Raw genomic sequence first — 18,184 nt, 5'->3', positions numbered from 1 at the left:
TCTAAGTAATCTTTAGATGAAAGATTGCTGAAGTTTCGTTTCTAGTTTTAAAGTAAACTCTACATACACATCTTTTTGGTTTCTCCTTTTTGGGTCTCTCGATTACTCACCTAACACACTTTAGGTGCACCGAACTTGGGTTGTTAAGCCCCAATTCCAAAAAAAATCAATCAATACATCGTCTGCGGATATTGTACTCAAAGGCCTTGTTATGCCTACAATTTTTATAATAATAATAATATATTGGCGCTTACACTGTAGTGGTAGTCGCTACAATCCTAAACACATTTACCTTCGACATTCTTAGCAGGTTTGCTTTTCCTTTTTTGTGTCCACAAAGCTGACATGCTATCTTGAAAATCTGAAGCTCTGACCACCTTCTCCTTGCCAGTTCCAAAAAGTAAAACTGTACTTTTGTTTGTATTTGTCTGAAACAGTCTTCCACATTGCCCAATTCATCCGATTTCTCATTTCCTTCTATATTCCTAAGGCCGGGAACCCAAACAAGAGAGAGAAAGAGAGATAGGAATTGACTGAGATGCCGAGCGTGTCTACATCTTGCATTCTTTGACTAGCTTAGACTTGGTATCCGGAGATGATACATGTAGCTGACAACGCTGCCTGCCTGTCTGAGTAAATAACTGATTTTACTTTTTTAGTATCACTATTATTTAGTAGCTTACGGTCCTCAAATATGCACCGGACTTCGAGTTGAAATATTTTGGAATATTTCTTCAACCGCTGGGACTGATTGACACCCAGATCCACGGAATAGACTCCTGCCCCAACACCGCGAAATCCATCTTGAATCCATCAGTGTAGACACAGATAGCTTCCTTATCTTCAGTTGGCCCCTTTCTACATTCACTTCTATATGGAAACAGCACCAATACATTAACACATACATTACAACACATACGGAAATTAACTCCAAGTTTTCCCTAAAAATATTGTGCCGAATCTGAGGCTGAATTTCTTTATTCATTCTGAACGTTTGGAATAAACTTTTTTGTTTACTTATTCTTTAGAACGTTCCTGATGATATGTTAACGTATATTTCAAACGTATTCTGTTTATTCCGGCTGTGAAATGGGATTATCCGGAATGTATACAGAAACGCAGCCTGAGTCAAGCTTCCACTGCAAAAAGCGCCCTTAAATATTATCTCAGTCAACTATTATTTGCACCGTGAAAGCTCTTCTGGCTGCAAGCATTTCAGTTTTTTTTTTTGCATTTGTCTATTTGTGATTTTATTTCATAACTGTCATTGGCAGCCATTGGACTCTGCCCGAAAATTCGCAGAATTTTAGGCTAAGTTAATTTATGAGCAAAACAAGCAAATATGCAAACTAATATGGAAAGGAATATTCACGCATACATACTTACGTACATATATGTACATACTTATGTAAATGCGTACAAACGCGATATTATGCGAAAACTGAAGCACACAAAACCTTTCAAAGTCTGCCAAAAAATAAAACCCACTAAACATTTTCAGTTAGTGGAGAAAAAATTATTCGTCGAATTTCATTTATCGCCAGGTCTCTATGTCTTTAAAATTTAATTTTCATTGAGAGGAATTATAAACGAAGACAAGTGTATAAGATTATTAATGCAAACTATGCAATTGTGTCTTAAAATTTATCCCTGTGTTAAGAAAATTTACAGTCTAAGCCACTAAACTAAAACAAATATAATTTATAAACTATCTTCGGACGTGTCCATAGTACTGACAATTAAGATATATCTTAGAAATTTTCCAAACAGCGTTCAGTAGTCTACTTTTATTCGATACAAAAGTTCTCAGTTTCATACAAAAATTAATTGCAAAAATTGCCATTCCGCATTCAAAAACTGAGTTCTCAAACATTTTTTTATAACTTTAAATGAGGCTATCTTTCTACCCGAACACAAAGCTAGTGGCAGTCGGTGAGTTTTTCACCTTTTGCTTAGTTGGTTATGGAAATGTGATTGTATTTACCTATGTACATATGTATGAATGTTTATACAAATTTGCTTGTATACAATTAGATTATTAAATTTTCTAAATTAATTTACCCCGATTTTGTCGTATTTGACATGCCTTTCAGCCATGCTTTCATTCACTGATTTATAACAACGTAAAAGTTATTAAAAATTACAAAGGGAAATAAAATTTCTATGCACATTTTTCTATTAATATTTCAATGCATGTGTATATTTACATCAGTGTGCAATGGGGTGGAGTTTGGGTATGCTCCTGCGTCCTCGTTCGCACAGTCTGCTCAACGTGAGTAACCCAAGGCAGAAAGATAAGGAGCTTCGGTGGAGCCCCTCCATGAGGGTACGAGGAGTCTATCTACAGAAAATTTTTTTTTAGTAATATGAGTAAGAAGGATCTACAAAATATAAATGCGGTCTTTTATTAAAAAGTTCATTGCACCTGCGTGATACGATATATTACAGTAAAAAAAAAAAACTAATAGGGCGTGCCTCGGGCTATTACAGTTTCGATTTTTGTAATGCATTTTAAGGTGCACCCCAGCTTTATTTGAAATGTCAGTTAGGCTACTCTGGAGCTTAAGGCCCCATATAAAAGTGTATTCTCCCAGCTATAGGTCGTTCGGACCCGCCACCTAAAAAAAGTTTAATCCAGTAAAAATATATAAAACACCTAGGGTAACTGAACACCTTTGCTTCGTGGCTTTAACGTTAAGGTGGATAAAGAATGCATACTTTGTTCTACTGGCAGAAACTTCAGTCTTCATAACACCACCGGCAGGGAATATGATAATAGTACCAGACGCCGACATTTAAACATCCACAAAGCCACTTGGACGTGACCTGAACGAATACCGACATTGCTACCCTGTTTTCTCAGAACACTATGGATCTAAATGCGGAGAGTTTTATTCTACCCTCCTCCTAATTCAGATTATTATGCGCGACGGTGCCTATTGGAGGGATTATAGGCGGATCCAAAGGTGGGATAGCATTGGCACGGGTCGACCTCCCCTTTTTTCTGACTACCCAAAGGTCTCGTCTCAGTAGGCGTCCAACAAACCAGATGTAAAATGAACAATAATAAATAAACACAACCACCTCGGAAATGGCATCGACGGTGCCGAGAGAGCTTGCCCGGCCCCACTATGAGTTTCGGTTTTCTGCAGGAACGGCTAAGCTCCCGTAGGAAAGTAATCCTCTAGGGAAACCAGCGGGACCAGGCCAGAGGGAACGTCGGCGGGCCGTCTCCTTAGATGCAGTTCCGGCACACCCTTGTAGCATATAGTGGCCGACCCGCAGTCCTTCACGCATAAGCAGACCACCAATCCTGTACAGTATGTAGCAGTTGGGTCATTTGTTTTTTCACGGTGGAATCCGCTCTAACTTAACCTAACCTCCCTATCTATGAACATCTGCCGTAACTTCACATAGGAAAGAGGTAGTAAAAAAATATCTGGGCCTCGATACGAACCGATAAGCGATTGCCGGGTCATACACGTAGAAGAATGGGAAAAATATAGGGTTTGCTTTAAAGCCTTAACCAAATTATGCCTAAATCTTAGCATGCTTACGGGGATAGAAATCCCCGGGACAGGTTGTAGACATAAACAAAATATGAATATACATTACACCTTGCCACCTTACAAGCAAACTAAAGAAGTTCGCCAAACACTCCTGAGTCTAAGGGTATGTTCACACAGAAAGCGGAGCCGAGCGGAGTGAAGCTTTCAAATTGCTGCAGCTATATGAAAGTGTTCATATAGCAAGTTTTTTCAGAAGCGTTTTGGAGCTGAAAGCAAAGCAGTTTTGATTTTGAGTTTTTTATGCAATTTTTCTTCTTTATGACACCGCTGCAAACAAAATATCAAAACATTCAAATAAGAACGGCAAGTTTTGTGGTATCTTTGTAGTCGAATCCATTCAAAAAGCTCCGCGCCACCTCGTTCAGTGTGAACACCTGGGCGTTCGCTACGCTTCGCCTTTCTTCGCTCGACACCGCTCGGCTTGCTGTGTGAACGCACCCTAAGGTATTTTCGCAAGCCAATTAAAAAAGAACATTTTTTTGTCGAACATTTTTCGGTGACATCTAATTTTTTTTTAAATAACTCTACTGATCTTGTGGGTAATTATTAGAATGGGGTACTTAAGGTCAATGAACTTTGACACAAAAAAATTGTATCCCCGAGACAAGAAAACAAATATGTCACACCTTAAGATCCGACTGTGAACGCCGAAGAGAGGAGTATGACGAAAAAATATAAAGGCCGAAATGGCGCTATAATTTGACCACATTGGGGTGGCACTTTAGGCTAATAAAAATTTAAATCCAAACACCACCATCAAACACCAAAATATTTTAGGCTCAGGCGTGTACGGCGAAATTTTTATCTGGTACGGTCTAATTTACATACATATGTATGTATGTAAGCAAAATAAAAAAAAATCCTTTAAGTTAGTTTAATTTCTTAATTAACGAATTTCACCGTAGCATTGCAAAATATAAATTTTCCACCGAACTAATTGCATTAAATTGCAACTTTCCTTTAATTTACGAAAATATCAACTGCATATCAAGTAAATAGCGTGGAGCCTGTTAAAGGCGAATATTAAAGCGATCTTGTGTCGCGACATCATTAACCTTTCAACATGCTGATACATACAAGAAGACAAGCAACACATCTAAAGGTGCGTACGTACTTAATTACATAAACATGCACATTTATCCACACATTAACTGCTGAAAAATTTCATTTCCGCCGTGCCTCATCACCGGAAATGTTGTCACAATTAAAAATGTACGCTAGTGGGCTGCCGACATATCGGCAATACCACAACGACATCCTCTCGGCAACACTTTCGCGTGATTTTCTGTGTACACACCGTTTCGCTCTTCGTCGCATGCTTTAACACCAAAAAAGCTGAAAATACATGTGTTAAAAAATAAGCGAATAAAGTTGTTCATTTTATCTTCGAAAATTCGCAATTTTTTGTTTTAAATGCACTTCATTCATTTCACTGGAAATCGCAGTAGGTTGCAAGGTGCAAGCAGTTAGCAGTGGATTGCAAAATGTCAGTGGCAGGAAGAAACAGCGGATGAAATGCAATCGAGATTTTAAATTAACGTAACACTGCTCAGGAAATTCTTTGATTTAAAAATACTTTTTTGATCTCTTAGTCACAGGATAAATGAGAACTGCGGCGCTGGCGTCACTTCTAGGATGAAAAGAATTCATTCTTTCGAAAGAATCTCAGTCCAGGAATTCTTGCAAAGATACCAGGCTTGGTTGACGAAGGTGATCTTATGTAGTTGCAAGATGCTAGTGAAAATGCCGCATCAAATAGACTGAAACGAAAGGCTCCCTGTCCCGATTCCAATTAGGTGCATTGATACAGAGGATGGATGATGGAACCAACGCTACCATATATGTAAACTGCCACCAATGTTTAAATTTCAGATGGGAAATTGCCCCATGGTTTTCCAGGTTGAAGATGAGCCAAAAATTTTTGGTAGAAACAAAACACTGTGTTTTCTCGGTACCCCTCAATTGTCGCGTGGGTTGGAATTGGCCTCAAGATGGCCCTTTACGGCACTTTTCCTCATACCAGCTCTTCCTGGATGGGTGGTATGTAGTAGCCAACCACTTCTTCCGCAACGGCAAGAAGAGATTGAGAAATATATTCCCACTCTCATTTATATCCGGTCGATGACAAGTTTCTTGTTTAAGCAGGATTCAGAGTAGATTGCAATAGTTCTCGCTCGTGGTTTGCGACTGTAGCTTTTCGACGCCGAGTTTTTGTCGCGCCTATCACAACGTTATCAATTTGGTTCTATGGATGTTTCGAAGCTGGTGCATGGTACTGCTTAATCTTTACGGATATTTTTATCTAATACTGCTGTTTCTTTAAGCAAAACTTTAATTTTAAATTAACAATTTTTTTTTGATGACAGCAATTTTTTTGTCCCAATGGTTCACTATCAAAATTGTATCAAAAAAATCAATCACAAATGGCGCACTTTGGGCAAACATTACTTCTATCTCAAAATCATGTATCTTCGTTTCTGATGCTTGAAGGTTGAAAGGGGTTGCTATCTGTTTGACAGTCAAATGACATTACAATATGGATGATAGACGACAACGGGATAAGAAAGTTTTATTTTGAAAATATTTTTGAAGATAGATGCCACCTGTTTAAATGGGCAAAGTATATTTAATTATCCCATTCAATTTGGCACAATTATTAGTTGTGCCCTCAAATAATGTCCTAGCCGTCTTTATAGAAATTTTTTGCTGAATAAAATAATGAAATGTTCTACATTCTCTCAATTTGACAAGAAATATCTTTCATTATTTGAAAGCTAGTATCACTGCCGATCCTTGTACCTCGCATCAAGATGGAAGTAATAACGTTTTGTAGAGAAAGAAATTTTTTAAATAATTTTCGAGATAAGTACTACGACTAATTGCTTTCGTGCAACCGATTGTTTTTACCTTCCTTTTATAAGCTCGGGATGTAACTATGTAATATAGATGCGCCTAAACGCCCGATGACAGTACGAATGGAAATTATAAAAGCGAGGTTTTAGTTTTTTAAGCTATAGTTTTTTTTTTTTTTCTTATTAAATGGCATCAATTGCGTGCCTACATAGCGTATGAGTAACATTATTTTCTATTTATATTTCATACAAATAAAACAAGGAATCGTTCAATTTAACAATCAATTACGAGAAATAAATTAGTCGCAGCCCAACTCCCATGACAAAGCTTCAAAGCGCAAAATTATCTCACTGTTTGCCTTTATTTTAGAATCGAACACGAAAAGGAAAAGGCGCAATCAAAAGGCGACATTATTTTGGTAGAAACGAAATCTCCATTAGATGCATTTTTTTCTACGAAAGTATATTTTTTTTTTTCAACTTGATACGATGAACCAAAATCGTCAGTAATATAAGCAGCGAAGCGTATTCGTTATGCCAATCTAGATTATAAACCGTCTATGTGCTATATTTTATTTAAATCTGTTCTCCCGTTTCAGCGTGAAAAAGTAACAAACATATTTTTTTTTTTCAAAAAAATATACTTTATTCGATACTTTTGAGGTTAAATTTCCATTGTTGCGATTTCTCTATATTTTTCTTATATATAGTATGAATGAACTTTTGGCTTCAAGCTCGAAAAATTTTAATTGCACTATCTTCTTTCTAACCGAATATCTGCGATTTTGAAAATAAGTAAGTGATTTTGCCCATAATGTGGCGATGAGGAAATCTGTACATATGCACTAAATATAAGATTGAATTTCTGGAAATTTGTTGAATTCTTCGCATAAGAAATTTCCACTGGTTTACGCCAAGTATTTACATCCACAAGTATCTATGTAGAATTAAGTGATTTTAAAAATGTTATATTTATGGTATATAGTATATATATGCAAATTTTTAATAAAATAATAAACTCACTAATCCAATCTTATTTATTTCTTTACAAACGCTCACTTGTTCGCTTGCCCAACGAAAACCAAAAAAATTGTATTTGAATTGCAAATTTCGTTGATGGCCTACACTTTGAATGAACGCGCTGATGTACGAACTGGGGATGTCAATGTGTAACTGACTACATGCAATGTTTCAATATAACAACATGCCATCAATACAACAACACCCCATCAATATACAACAACTACTATTAATGCTGCTACTCGTTGAATGCATCGAATGCAGCCAAACTGGATGGCGTGAAAACGTATATGCGTATGCGTCGTGTGCCCAATCATCTGCAGGTGAAAGTCATTAAATGGTTCGATTACCTGTGGCTGACCCAAAAGTGTTCCGACGAGGAGCGAGCTGTATCCTGTCTTCCTGATAAATTAAAGGTAAATATGGTCAAACACATGCGCGAATACAAATGCACCCATACATACATACATACATATGAACATACGCATGTATTTGTGTGTCATTTATAAGCAGCTATAAATAGCACCGAGCAAGCGCATGAAATTGCATTGCTTTCACTTCGAGTTTGCAGCCATTGCAATGGGAAATATTTATGATGTTGCGTATAATCAAATGCTGGTAAAAGGACATTGCACACACTTTCCATGCTCAAATGCTTGGTAGCTGCATATCTACATACATATATACCCTTACTACACGCACGACTTTGCTACATTTCGCATTTTATAAAATGAACGGCTTGAACTCAGTTGTTGGTTATTGGCCATTGGCCATTGGCTATTGGCTATTGCCGTTCGGAAATTCGAAATGTGGTATCATTTGGCAAATTCTTTTTTTTTTCTGTTTTTTTTTTATGCTCTGTTCGCCTACTGCTGACGTAATGAGCGATTTAATGCTCATGCATATACACATACCAACAAACACGCACAACATTTCAAGTCCACTTAGCTTAGCGTGTGTGTATGTTCATACATACGTACATATATATGCGCTCTCATTGCCAACCAAATTACTATCGCGTTTGAGTTGATTTACATTTGTAATTGTATTTTCGAAATTTCACATTTCCAGCATGACTTTCACATTTCAGTTCTTATCAGCATTTTTTAACTTTTTTTTTTTTACTCCATTTTCTCGCCCAGCCACTAATTCACTTATTCGTATACTTATTACATATTTGCAGGCTGAAATAGCAATTAACGTCCATTTAGATACACTTAAGCGAGTTGAAATTTTTCAAAATACCGAAGCGGGTTTCCTATGCGAATTGGTGCTACGTCTGCGGCCGGTACTCTTCTCACCCGGTGACTACATTTGTCGAAAGGGTAAGTACTGATTCACTTGTTTACTGGTATATAAATATGTATGTATATATGCATATAGACATATAAACTTAGATGCACGCATATGCAACTAATAAGTATATATACCCATTTGTAGTGTATGGGGATTTGCAGCCATATTGCTTTAAATGGTAATTGATAGTAAGCGCCAAAATTAAATTTCAGTTGTTAAATGAAATGGGCTGGGGCTTCTGGTATATTTTGTTGAAATTTAAAATGTTATTTTTGCTAACAAAACATAGATTTGCAGCTTTTGCGTGTTAGAAAGCATTAGATTCCGACTGAAGTTTAGCAGAGGACAACAACAAACTAGTTGTCCTGGTCGCATTTCCGTATTTTAAATTCGATATATTTTTTTAATGGTTTGGTTTAGATAATAATATATAATAAAAAAAAATTGCATATTGAACCAAACCTCTATATCCCCTTGTTATTTGACGCCCTGAGTGCGCATCCGAGGCCTGTTAGCTCTCTCCACGTCAGTTTCAAGGTCATTTCGAGGACAAATAGGGTAAAAATTCATTGAGTAAACCTGAAAATGCTTCTGAATTTGACCTTGACCTCTAGATGACCTTGAAGAATCAAGGGTGCCACATATTCGACTTAAGCAACAACAAAAAAGACAAAAAGAATGATTTTTATAGTTTTTATTGAATAAATCTTTTTCCTATTTGACCCTCAATTGACCTCGAACCTGACATTTTGGAGGTCAACGGAACTCAGATTTGTATGTATGGTAGGCCGATCTTCTTCTTAATTTTCCGCTAAACAGGTGGGCTGTGAAACCCAGAACCAGTGGGCTTCAGCACCGATATAAGACAAATACAGAGCTGCCCTGCACTCCGCCACTTTTCTTGAGGAAGCGCTGTGCCATAGGAGCGGTTTTATCTCAGCCCGACTGTTCACCTGATTATTCACTAGGTATTCACTAGGTTGGTGAATAGTAGCTCCGATGCTCTTCTTATGTCCAATACTTCCGGATGCAAAATGTTGCAGTAGTTCGGCAACTTATAGCATTTGTTGAGACCAAACCTCGCTTAGACGACGACCGCCCCTATTCCGTTCTCAATCTTCGACCCGTCTGTGTGAACAGATGCCAGCACTCTTCGTGCCCTCACGCTACCCTTTGACCTCTTTACTGGCTTCGAAGTTCGTCCCAAAGGGCGATCGGGGATCCTGTAGTTAATCCTTCCGGATAACTTTCGTGTTGTTGTTGTTGTAACAGCAAACAGATTCCCCAAAGAATTTTTGACGAGTGTTGCTGGAGTCACAGTCCTTGGCCAGATATAAATTTGGGTTGTTCCGGTTACTTAGACCCGACTGTTGTGACAACTGGGGTAAGTTTAATGCTATACTACTGTGGCCCTAGACCTGCACGAAAATTGTCCACGACAGCTTACTATCGAACTGTTTGATTTAATTAAGAAATCAAATAAATGTTCGCTGACTGCTGTATCCCCCATTCTAAATAAATTATATGTTTAGCTTCATTAAATTTGTATTACCTTTATTTTTGTTTTGTTCAAGAAGAGCTTTAAATCTATAGGCAAGTTTTGGAAATCTTTATATCTAAAAAAAAAGATTTTTTTTGCAGAAAATAAACGATTGAGTTTAGGTTTTCTCCCCTTCTGCTGTTTTAAAGAATGCCCCTTAATAAAGGAGTAGATGGGTACGGTAAGCAGTACAACCGGTAGATCTCTTGTGCCTTAGCTTATCACAACACTGAATCCAGCACCAGAGGCACTATGTATTTTAGAATATAGCGGCGGTGAAGGAAGTGTGTGTGCTCTTCTATTGGCCACATATGTCCTTAACACCCCTCCCTTCTTCGTGAAACGGGTTGGCGCTCAAGAAAAGGGGAGGCTTATAAGAAGCCGGTATCTCTTTGGATTGTACCCCACTAATAAGCTTTGGCTTGACAAAGTCCCGTGATGTTTCGCCATTGCAGTTCCTTCAGTTCATTGTTTTCTTCACGGGTGCCTCCTTTATTGTATTAGTACCCACCGCAAGGAAGGGCTCCGGCCCTAGCGGGGTCAAGGCAGCAACGGGCCAGGCTAGCTGATCAGCTTCTTCATTTCCTTCGACGCCTATATTTCCTGGTATCCATATGGTATTATGCCCAGTAAGGACATTAAGCTTCTCGATGCACTCCAAGATGCACTCACTTAGTATAAGTATCCTCTCCTTTCGATAATTCCTACGAAGGTTGATCTCTGCGCATAGACTGATAGCGGAAATAAAGGCGTAAATATTTATTCATACTTCCCAAATAGCTCTACAAATATCGACCAAGAAAAGCCAAATTCGCCATTTTTAATTTAGAATTGAACCGACAATTGTTCATGTTTATTTTTAAGACATTCATAAAAACCAAAACTAAAACTTAGCTATACAATTACGTCTAAAAGTTTCTTAAAAATTCAGAAAATTTCCAAATATTTAACCTTCCACTATGGACCAGGATACTAACTGGCCATCGAGCTTATGGTGAACAAGATTGAAAATGCTGCATGTGTGCATTTTGATAAAATTTGTTTGGTTCCTTACCGAGGAAGGCACCAAAAACTAAGTCTTTGTTCTTTTATTCTTAAAAATTAAATCTATAACTTTAAAAATTGTGTACAAAGTAGATTCCACTGATCAGGCAGGCGTGCTGAGAGAGACTCAATTGCCCCCGGGCAACATTTTTTCCTTATATATAGATCACTCCGCCTATCAAGAGGATAATAGGTAGTAAGAGTGACTGGTTCGTTAGAAATGATTCGGAAGCACATGAACATTTTTGGAACTAATGTGACCCTCGAAAACTTCCAAGTTCTCGGGATATACTATCGTCTACGGAGATTAAAGCTAGCTAGCGATGGGGGCTTAGATAGTTCGAGTAGTCAACTTTTCTCCAGTAGTTTAAAATAGAAAGCAGCGTAGTCCCCAGGCACAAGACCAGTAAATTCTCACGGTACAGCATTTGCTCGAAAATAAGCGTCGAGGAAAAGCTTCAGCGCTTCTTCTGCGCTTGTCGTCTGGTAGTTCAGCTCAACTCCTAAGTATCGTTAAGTTTCGGAAGGAAAAATTTCCATTCGCGGCAGTTCATTGCTGCCTTACGCGTTTCAGAAATTTTAACAACTACAAAAAGATATTTCTTCAATGCAAATATTTATTTATATAAAATAAATAGTATTAATTTAATCACGAATTATTGCTTATTTTTATCAAATTCTCAGTTTGCATATGCGTGTTTCTTTGATAGCTTCTGGAAGCGTATATTTCCTAACAAATATTTTCATTTCATCTATTCTAATCGCTGCTACCCTCCACAATGACAATGCCGCCTCGCCTAATCGCTATTTGTGGGTCCATCGCACGCTGTAACAACAAACTGTTTAACATTCGATTTGGTGTTTTTGTCGCAACCCTAATTGCGCTGCCAACTGTGAATTAACAACAACAATGCGCACAAAATGGGCGGAAATTGGAAAATTGTAAATTTACACGAAATTTTAACAACGCAACAATGCGAATATACGTACGCATACAACACCCATCCTCGCATGCATGGGAATACATACTTATGCGCACTAACGCTATGCTGGATTGACCGGCCAATCGACTACTCATCATCCTCACATGTTGGCTAATGAATTGCGCGCTGCATTTTGGTTACAAAATTCTGCTGCCAACCAACTGTCAAATAACACTCACTACTTTCGTGCTTGTATGCGGTTGTGTGCATGTTTGCTTCTTTAACAAAACAACAAATGAAAATGTCCTGCTTCACTCGACGATGACGACGACAACGCTAATGAACGGTCTGCTGTCTTTCCTCCGGCCTCTGTCTACTGCTGCCTCAATTGCTCATTTCCTATGTACGCGTGTGATTGGAAACAAATGGCACCACAACGGAAACGACACCACTCTCATACTAACAATAAATCACCCGCTTGAACATCTTAACCACACCATTGGGATTTTGCACGTTTCTCGATTGCTATGACACTTAATGCTACTATCTTTACTGCTCTTACGCACCTCATACACACTTGGCCGCCAACTATGAATGATCGCCACCCACTGGACCGACTCGCAAAACGAACAATCAACACTCGACGACCGCAAACCACTGAAATCAACACACAAAACCCGCTCACCCGCTCCCCTTCACTCTACTCTACTCTACTCTACTCTACTTGATCGGTGACAATTCGGCGTTACTGTAAACACTCGGTGTCCTTACCCAACCACCATCGCATGCCATCACTCTTATCGGCTGGCAACTACATTTGTGCTAATCAACCGCCGATACAGGTGAGGTTGGCAAGGAAATGTACATAGTGAATCGTGGCCGTCTGCAGGTGGTCGCCGACAATGGGAAGACGGTGATGGCTTCACTGAAGGCAGGTTCCTATTTTGGCGAGATTAGTATACTGAATATGGGCACAGCAGGTAAAGAACTTGGTAAATATCAGTTTTAGTGCGCCAGGCGGAACAATATACACGTAAATAAGAATGTTTTAAAAAATAAAAAATAGAAATAAAAAAATTTGAAATCCCTTTAGCAGTGGATGCTTACTACCCCTCGTAGAGGCATAAAAGCGAATAATAGAAGAAATGCCATAATACACCTATTAAGTTGTGTAACTGTTTTCTCCCCCGCCCTCTCCTACAAAAGTACATTTAACAACTTTGCACATACAGTACAACAAAAATATTCGCTTTCGTAAATTCATTGCACTTTATTTGAAAGAGAAGAAATTTAATTAGATGTGGTTGTTTGTGGCGATATTTGTATGCTTTTTAAATGTGTGTAAGTGTTCAAATTTTTCTTAACCGCTCTACTAGTTTCTTTTGGTTATTTCTTGATATTGTGTTACACGTAGCCCCATTCACAAGAACTCCAATTAAAATAATATGATTCACAACATACAGCCATAAAATTAAAAAAAAACGTATTTTGTTACTGAGAATATTTATGTATTTACGGGATGTTAATGCTCACACTTGAGCGACCTCTAAATATATTTTGATTTCGAAAAGAAACAGGGATATATTTATATCTAGAACAATTCTAGAAGTATTAAAATTCGGACTTAACTTTTTTCACATGTATTTTTAGACCACACTATTGTACATAAATATGTACACATAAGTCTGTGGTAAAATCAGATTGATAACTGTCACAATGCCCGTCAAACTTAAATGCCGGCGAGCCGTTGTAGAGGTTCGCGATTCAAAGCCTGGACCTTCTTTAAAAACTATATTTTTTATATAATATATTTTTAATAATTAAAATTTTACATTTGTTTATTTAAATTTTGATTTTTTATTAAGCATTTTTTTAATAAGAGTTTTTATTTTATTTTATATTTTAAATAAATTTTAAGTCATAAATTTGTTTTAAATTTTTTAATTTGCCATATTTCTTACTATGTCACATTTTAATTTGGCGACATATCTTGACACTTCTTTCTTCTCCATAACCTTGCCAATAGTAGAATTGTCAAAAATTCGACGAATGGGCTATTTAGCTTTTTACGTGCATATATTCGATATAGGTAAGGTTAGGATATCCGCCTTCATAAGTTCAGGCGTAGCAGTAAAATAACTATTTATGTTGCCATTAATGGGAGGAGCGGATGCAAGGGAATGCTTCGTTCTGTGGCGCAGATCAGATCTAGCGGACACCAACTTCCGGTATCAGAACTTAATTTTCTTGATTGGCCCTGTATCCACCTACGTGATTTTGGCCGAGTTTAAAAAAATCACACCAGTTATATCTCTTTTGTGTCAAGTCCTTCCATCCACACTTAGACGACACTAATAAAAAGCCGAGTTAACTATAATTCATATAAATTGAATCAAATAACAAATTTTCAAATTTTCAAATTTGAAAAATTCAATTTCAACGATTCAAAGAAAAAAGCCAAAGCTTCTGGTTGTTTTATTTAAATAAAAGGGATTTAGGTAAAAGAAAATCCTTAAAATGTACCACATTCGCCGTCGCTGAACCATCAGTTTATTGTTTTAATGGACAAACAGTAAGAAAAATACTGGCTTTCAATTTGTAGTACTTACCAGTCTCTTTCTGGTATGACGATCTCTTTCGGATGACTTAAATATTCGGCATCACTCGTGTTGTTACGACCACACCGTAGTTCAGTAAGACACTTCTTTCTGTATTTTTTCTGAGACTGTCTTTTTTCAATGGCTGTCGAAGGCACAAACTAACGGCCGGTTACTCAGTCTCTGGTTAAAACTAACTGCAGATTAAACCTCGTTATGGACTAGCTGTTACATGTTATCAAATCGATCACATCGATAAAGATTTTTAACATGCAGTTAGTGTTAACCAGATACTGAGTAACCGGTCCTAAATAAAGTAGCTGGTAGGTTCCTTAATTCAGTGAAAGCTTAAATCGGCTTAAGCTTACATTTGAATGCGTAATTCTTATCATTGAATTATACAGCCATTTTAGTAAGGTTAAATGTTTGCTCAAAAATAATTGCAGCTGTTTAAGCCATCCAGAGAGAACATGTCAATCCTGTATTAATCGTAAAATAACTGTAATTTAATTGCATTATAATTACAAGCGCAATGAGCAATGCCTCTACCAGTAGAATTGCAGAAAGTTTGTATGGATATGTGTACAGATGTATTGACAAGTTCACATGTGTATATTTTGACGAAAATGTGTTATATTCAGTGCGTATATGTGAATATTTGCTATATATAATCGATACTTACTTACATCAAAATATGCCAATAAATATATACTAGGTGCATTCTTTTGCAACCGAGACACAAAAGAACAGTCGGTAAAGTAGCGAAATACATGCAAAGCAATAACACAAACTCGGCTATTTATCCGAGTTCAGCCAGGTCGGTTAACAAATTCGCGACCTCAAGCGTAGTGTTGTTAAGTGAAACACTTTCTCTATTGTTTCATTGTTGGCGAAAAAATGCTTAGGGAAATTTTTGTTTCCTTGCAGATATGATGGAATTTTTAAATAAATTTAAATGTCATGCAAATACTTCGCAATATTACCCATTTTAGAACGGACTGCCATGGGAATGAGAATACACCATCCACTGAATAAGACCGACTAAACAAATATAGCTTACTATTGGCAGGCAATTCATCGGGAATCAATCAACACCTTCGTTAACTCTGTAGCTGTAGTTGCTTAGTGAGGCACGCGATACTTTAACAAAACTCCATTGTGGACATTGTAGCAGGTTGAACTGTTCAGTCCAATTGGAATAAGATGCCCGACGCCACTAACCACCTTTGCGTATGCCCATTCACAGCATCTCGTCTAATATCCCTCTCACTACGGCCCAAATCCATTGGAACTGGGCTTTTCTTGAGGCCACCGTTAGACGGGAATGAAGACAACATGTATTCGATACACTGTTTAAAATTTCTCATAAACGATGACAATAATTCTCATGAGAATAGGAATTCGCTCGCGTCCTTCCTTTCTTCATAGAGTAATTTATCTATACTCATTACTATTTGCTCATAGTCAGACCTTCGTAAGCTGTTAACACAAAAAACAGTGAAAGATTTTCGTTCGAATTTCCTTTTCTGTTTACCAGCATTCAGATATTTAATTAATAAAAATCTTCTAGTTCCCTTTGCAATAAAATAATTATATAGAATTTTTAGATTCTGGTATAAAAATGAACTAGTGGAAAACCTGGTTTATTCGATTGCAAAATAACCGCTTTACTGAGTATCTATTCGAAAAATTAAAATTCCCAAAAAAATTGGTTAAAACCGCTTTGGAAAAACCGAGTCAATCGCTCTAGTAAATATGTCTCTCAGCCTATAATTGTCATCGATGCTGTAACATCTTTTGAAGTTTGTTCACATTGCACGGACTACGCGTGAATACATAAATACATGTGTGTGTACATACGGGGTCGGGATTGCATTTGCACTTACAGACACATGCAGATGTAAATTTGCGTATCGTTTACTCCACATTTGCTTATTCTCTTACAACTCAGTAAACGCGCTCGTTATCAGTTTGCAATTAATGATAAATATGTAAAAATAATAACAGAAAGTAATCGAATTATAAATGAATAAATTCATTTTGTTTTAAAATGCCGCAATGCTTGATTTTCTTCTTCGTTTTAATCTTTTTTTTGTAGGAGTCATATGTATGTGTGTGTGTCACTATAGTTTACACTTATGTAAAAAGCATAGCAAAATTATTGCATTCCATACAAATCGTTTGAGAGCATTTTCATGCAGACCTTCACATAAAATACGTAATAAAGCTAATTTCATTGAATGCTTTCAATCAGCCATGATCCACTAGGATAATTACACTAGTGTACATCCATACATACATACATGTGTATATGTATGTACATAACTATGCAGCTGCACATTTGAAGCATTTACGCATTTACCTGCATATATCATAGCTGAGATGATTGGCTCATTATAGAAATGTAGGAATTATTGCGAATTAATTGGACTGATTTTTTTTTTTTTTTTGGTTAATAATCCATGTAAAAACTTTTACTTCCCTGCATTACATTTGTTATCATCACAAACGGACCATAAATGAATTAATTTAAGTTATAAGTATTGCTTAAAATTCACAAGGCTTTGAGGTGAAAGAGATTGACTGAAAGGAGCAACCAAATAAGGAATGTTATGGGGGTTATTCAATCACAAACTAAACTAAGTACATATTTCACGAAGCTATATAAAATAGACAACTTTCGAACTCCGTCCCACGATCACGGGACATTGGCTGCCTAGTGTATACTCACTTAGGAAACCCAAAAAAAGTAGAAAACTGTCTTACATTTGCTTTGCGAATGTCCGTCAGTGGTTAATTTTTCATGCAGACTCCTACGAAAATTCCCAAATGCGCTATTAATAACATTAGTATACAAGTCCAAGTGGTTTGAAGATACCAAGCAATCATAACAGCGATAATATCAGCATAGGTTGGAAGTTGCGTATAAAAATGGCGCTAACAACTTTAATTGAATCGTAGGTAAATTTTCAGGTAACGCTCTTACCTATTGTCCCTTATGACGCCCTCTGGTTGGCGACGATTGACAACAAATCCCACCTAATCAACTTGCAAAGGAAACAACGCTAGTCACCCTAACTGACGTTAGAGGACGGCTCATACTTCCATTCATGACAGGGTAGGGGTGGAGTACAGAAGTTGAGAGTTTGAGGTCACAGAAATATACATACATTACCCGCAACTTCGAGATACATATACAGCATAAAGTCAATTACTTCTGTGTACCGGAAATTAGGAACCAAAGTTAGAGGAATCGGGTCAAAGCATACAGACTTTTTTGGGATTCCTATTCTTCCGAATTGAAGAGGTAACAGCTATCAAAAGCAGCCAGACATAGCTGCAC

General features: G+C 37.2%; 1 protein-coding gene across 1 annotated transcript in view; it reads left to right on the top strand.

Annotated features, from left to right (window-relative positions):
- The window catches only part of LOC108374498 (cyclic nucleotide-gated cation channel alpha-3), a 391,911-nt gene that overhangs the window by 348,836 nt on the left and 24,891 nt on the right, over positions 1-18,184 (top strand). The window contains exons 5-7 of the mRNA XM_017630830.1: positions 7,706-7,857; positions 8,625-8,766; positions 13,087-13,236. Coding sequence (XP_017486319.1) covers positions 7,706-7,857; positions 8,625-8,766; positions 13,087-13,236 — 444 coding nt within the window. The remainder of the gene's footprint in view (positions 1-7,705; positions 7,858-8,624; positions 8,767-13,086; positions 13,237-18,184) is intronic.

Source organism: Rhagoletis zephyria, unplaced genomic scaffold, assembly GCF_001687245.7.
Source record: "Rhagoletis zephyria isolate East Lansing unplaced genomic scaffold, Rhagoletis_zephyria_1.1 Rzeph_scaffold_00001, whole genome shotgun sequence".
Lineage (NCBI taxonomy): Eukaryota > Metazoa > Arthropoda > Insecta > Diptera > Tephritidae > Rhagoletis > Rhagoletis zephyria.
Note: the sequence above shows the minus strand (reverse complement) of the source record. Positions and strands in the feature narration are given on the sequence as shown.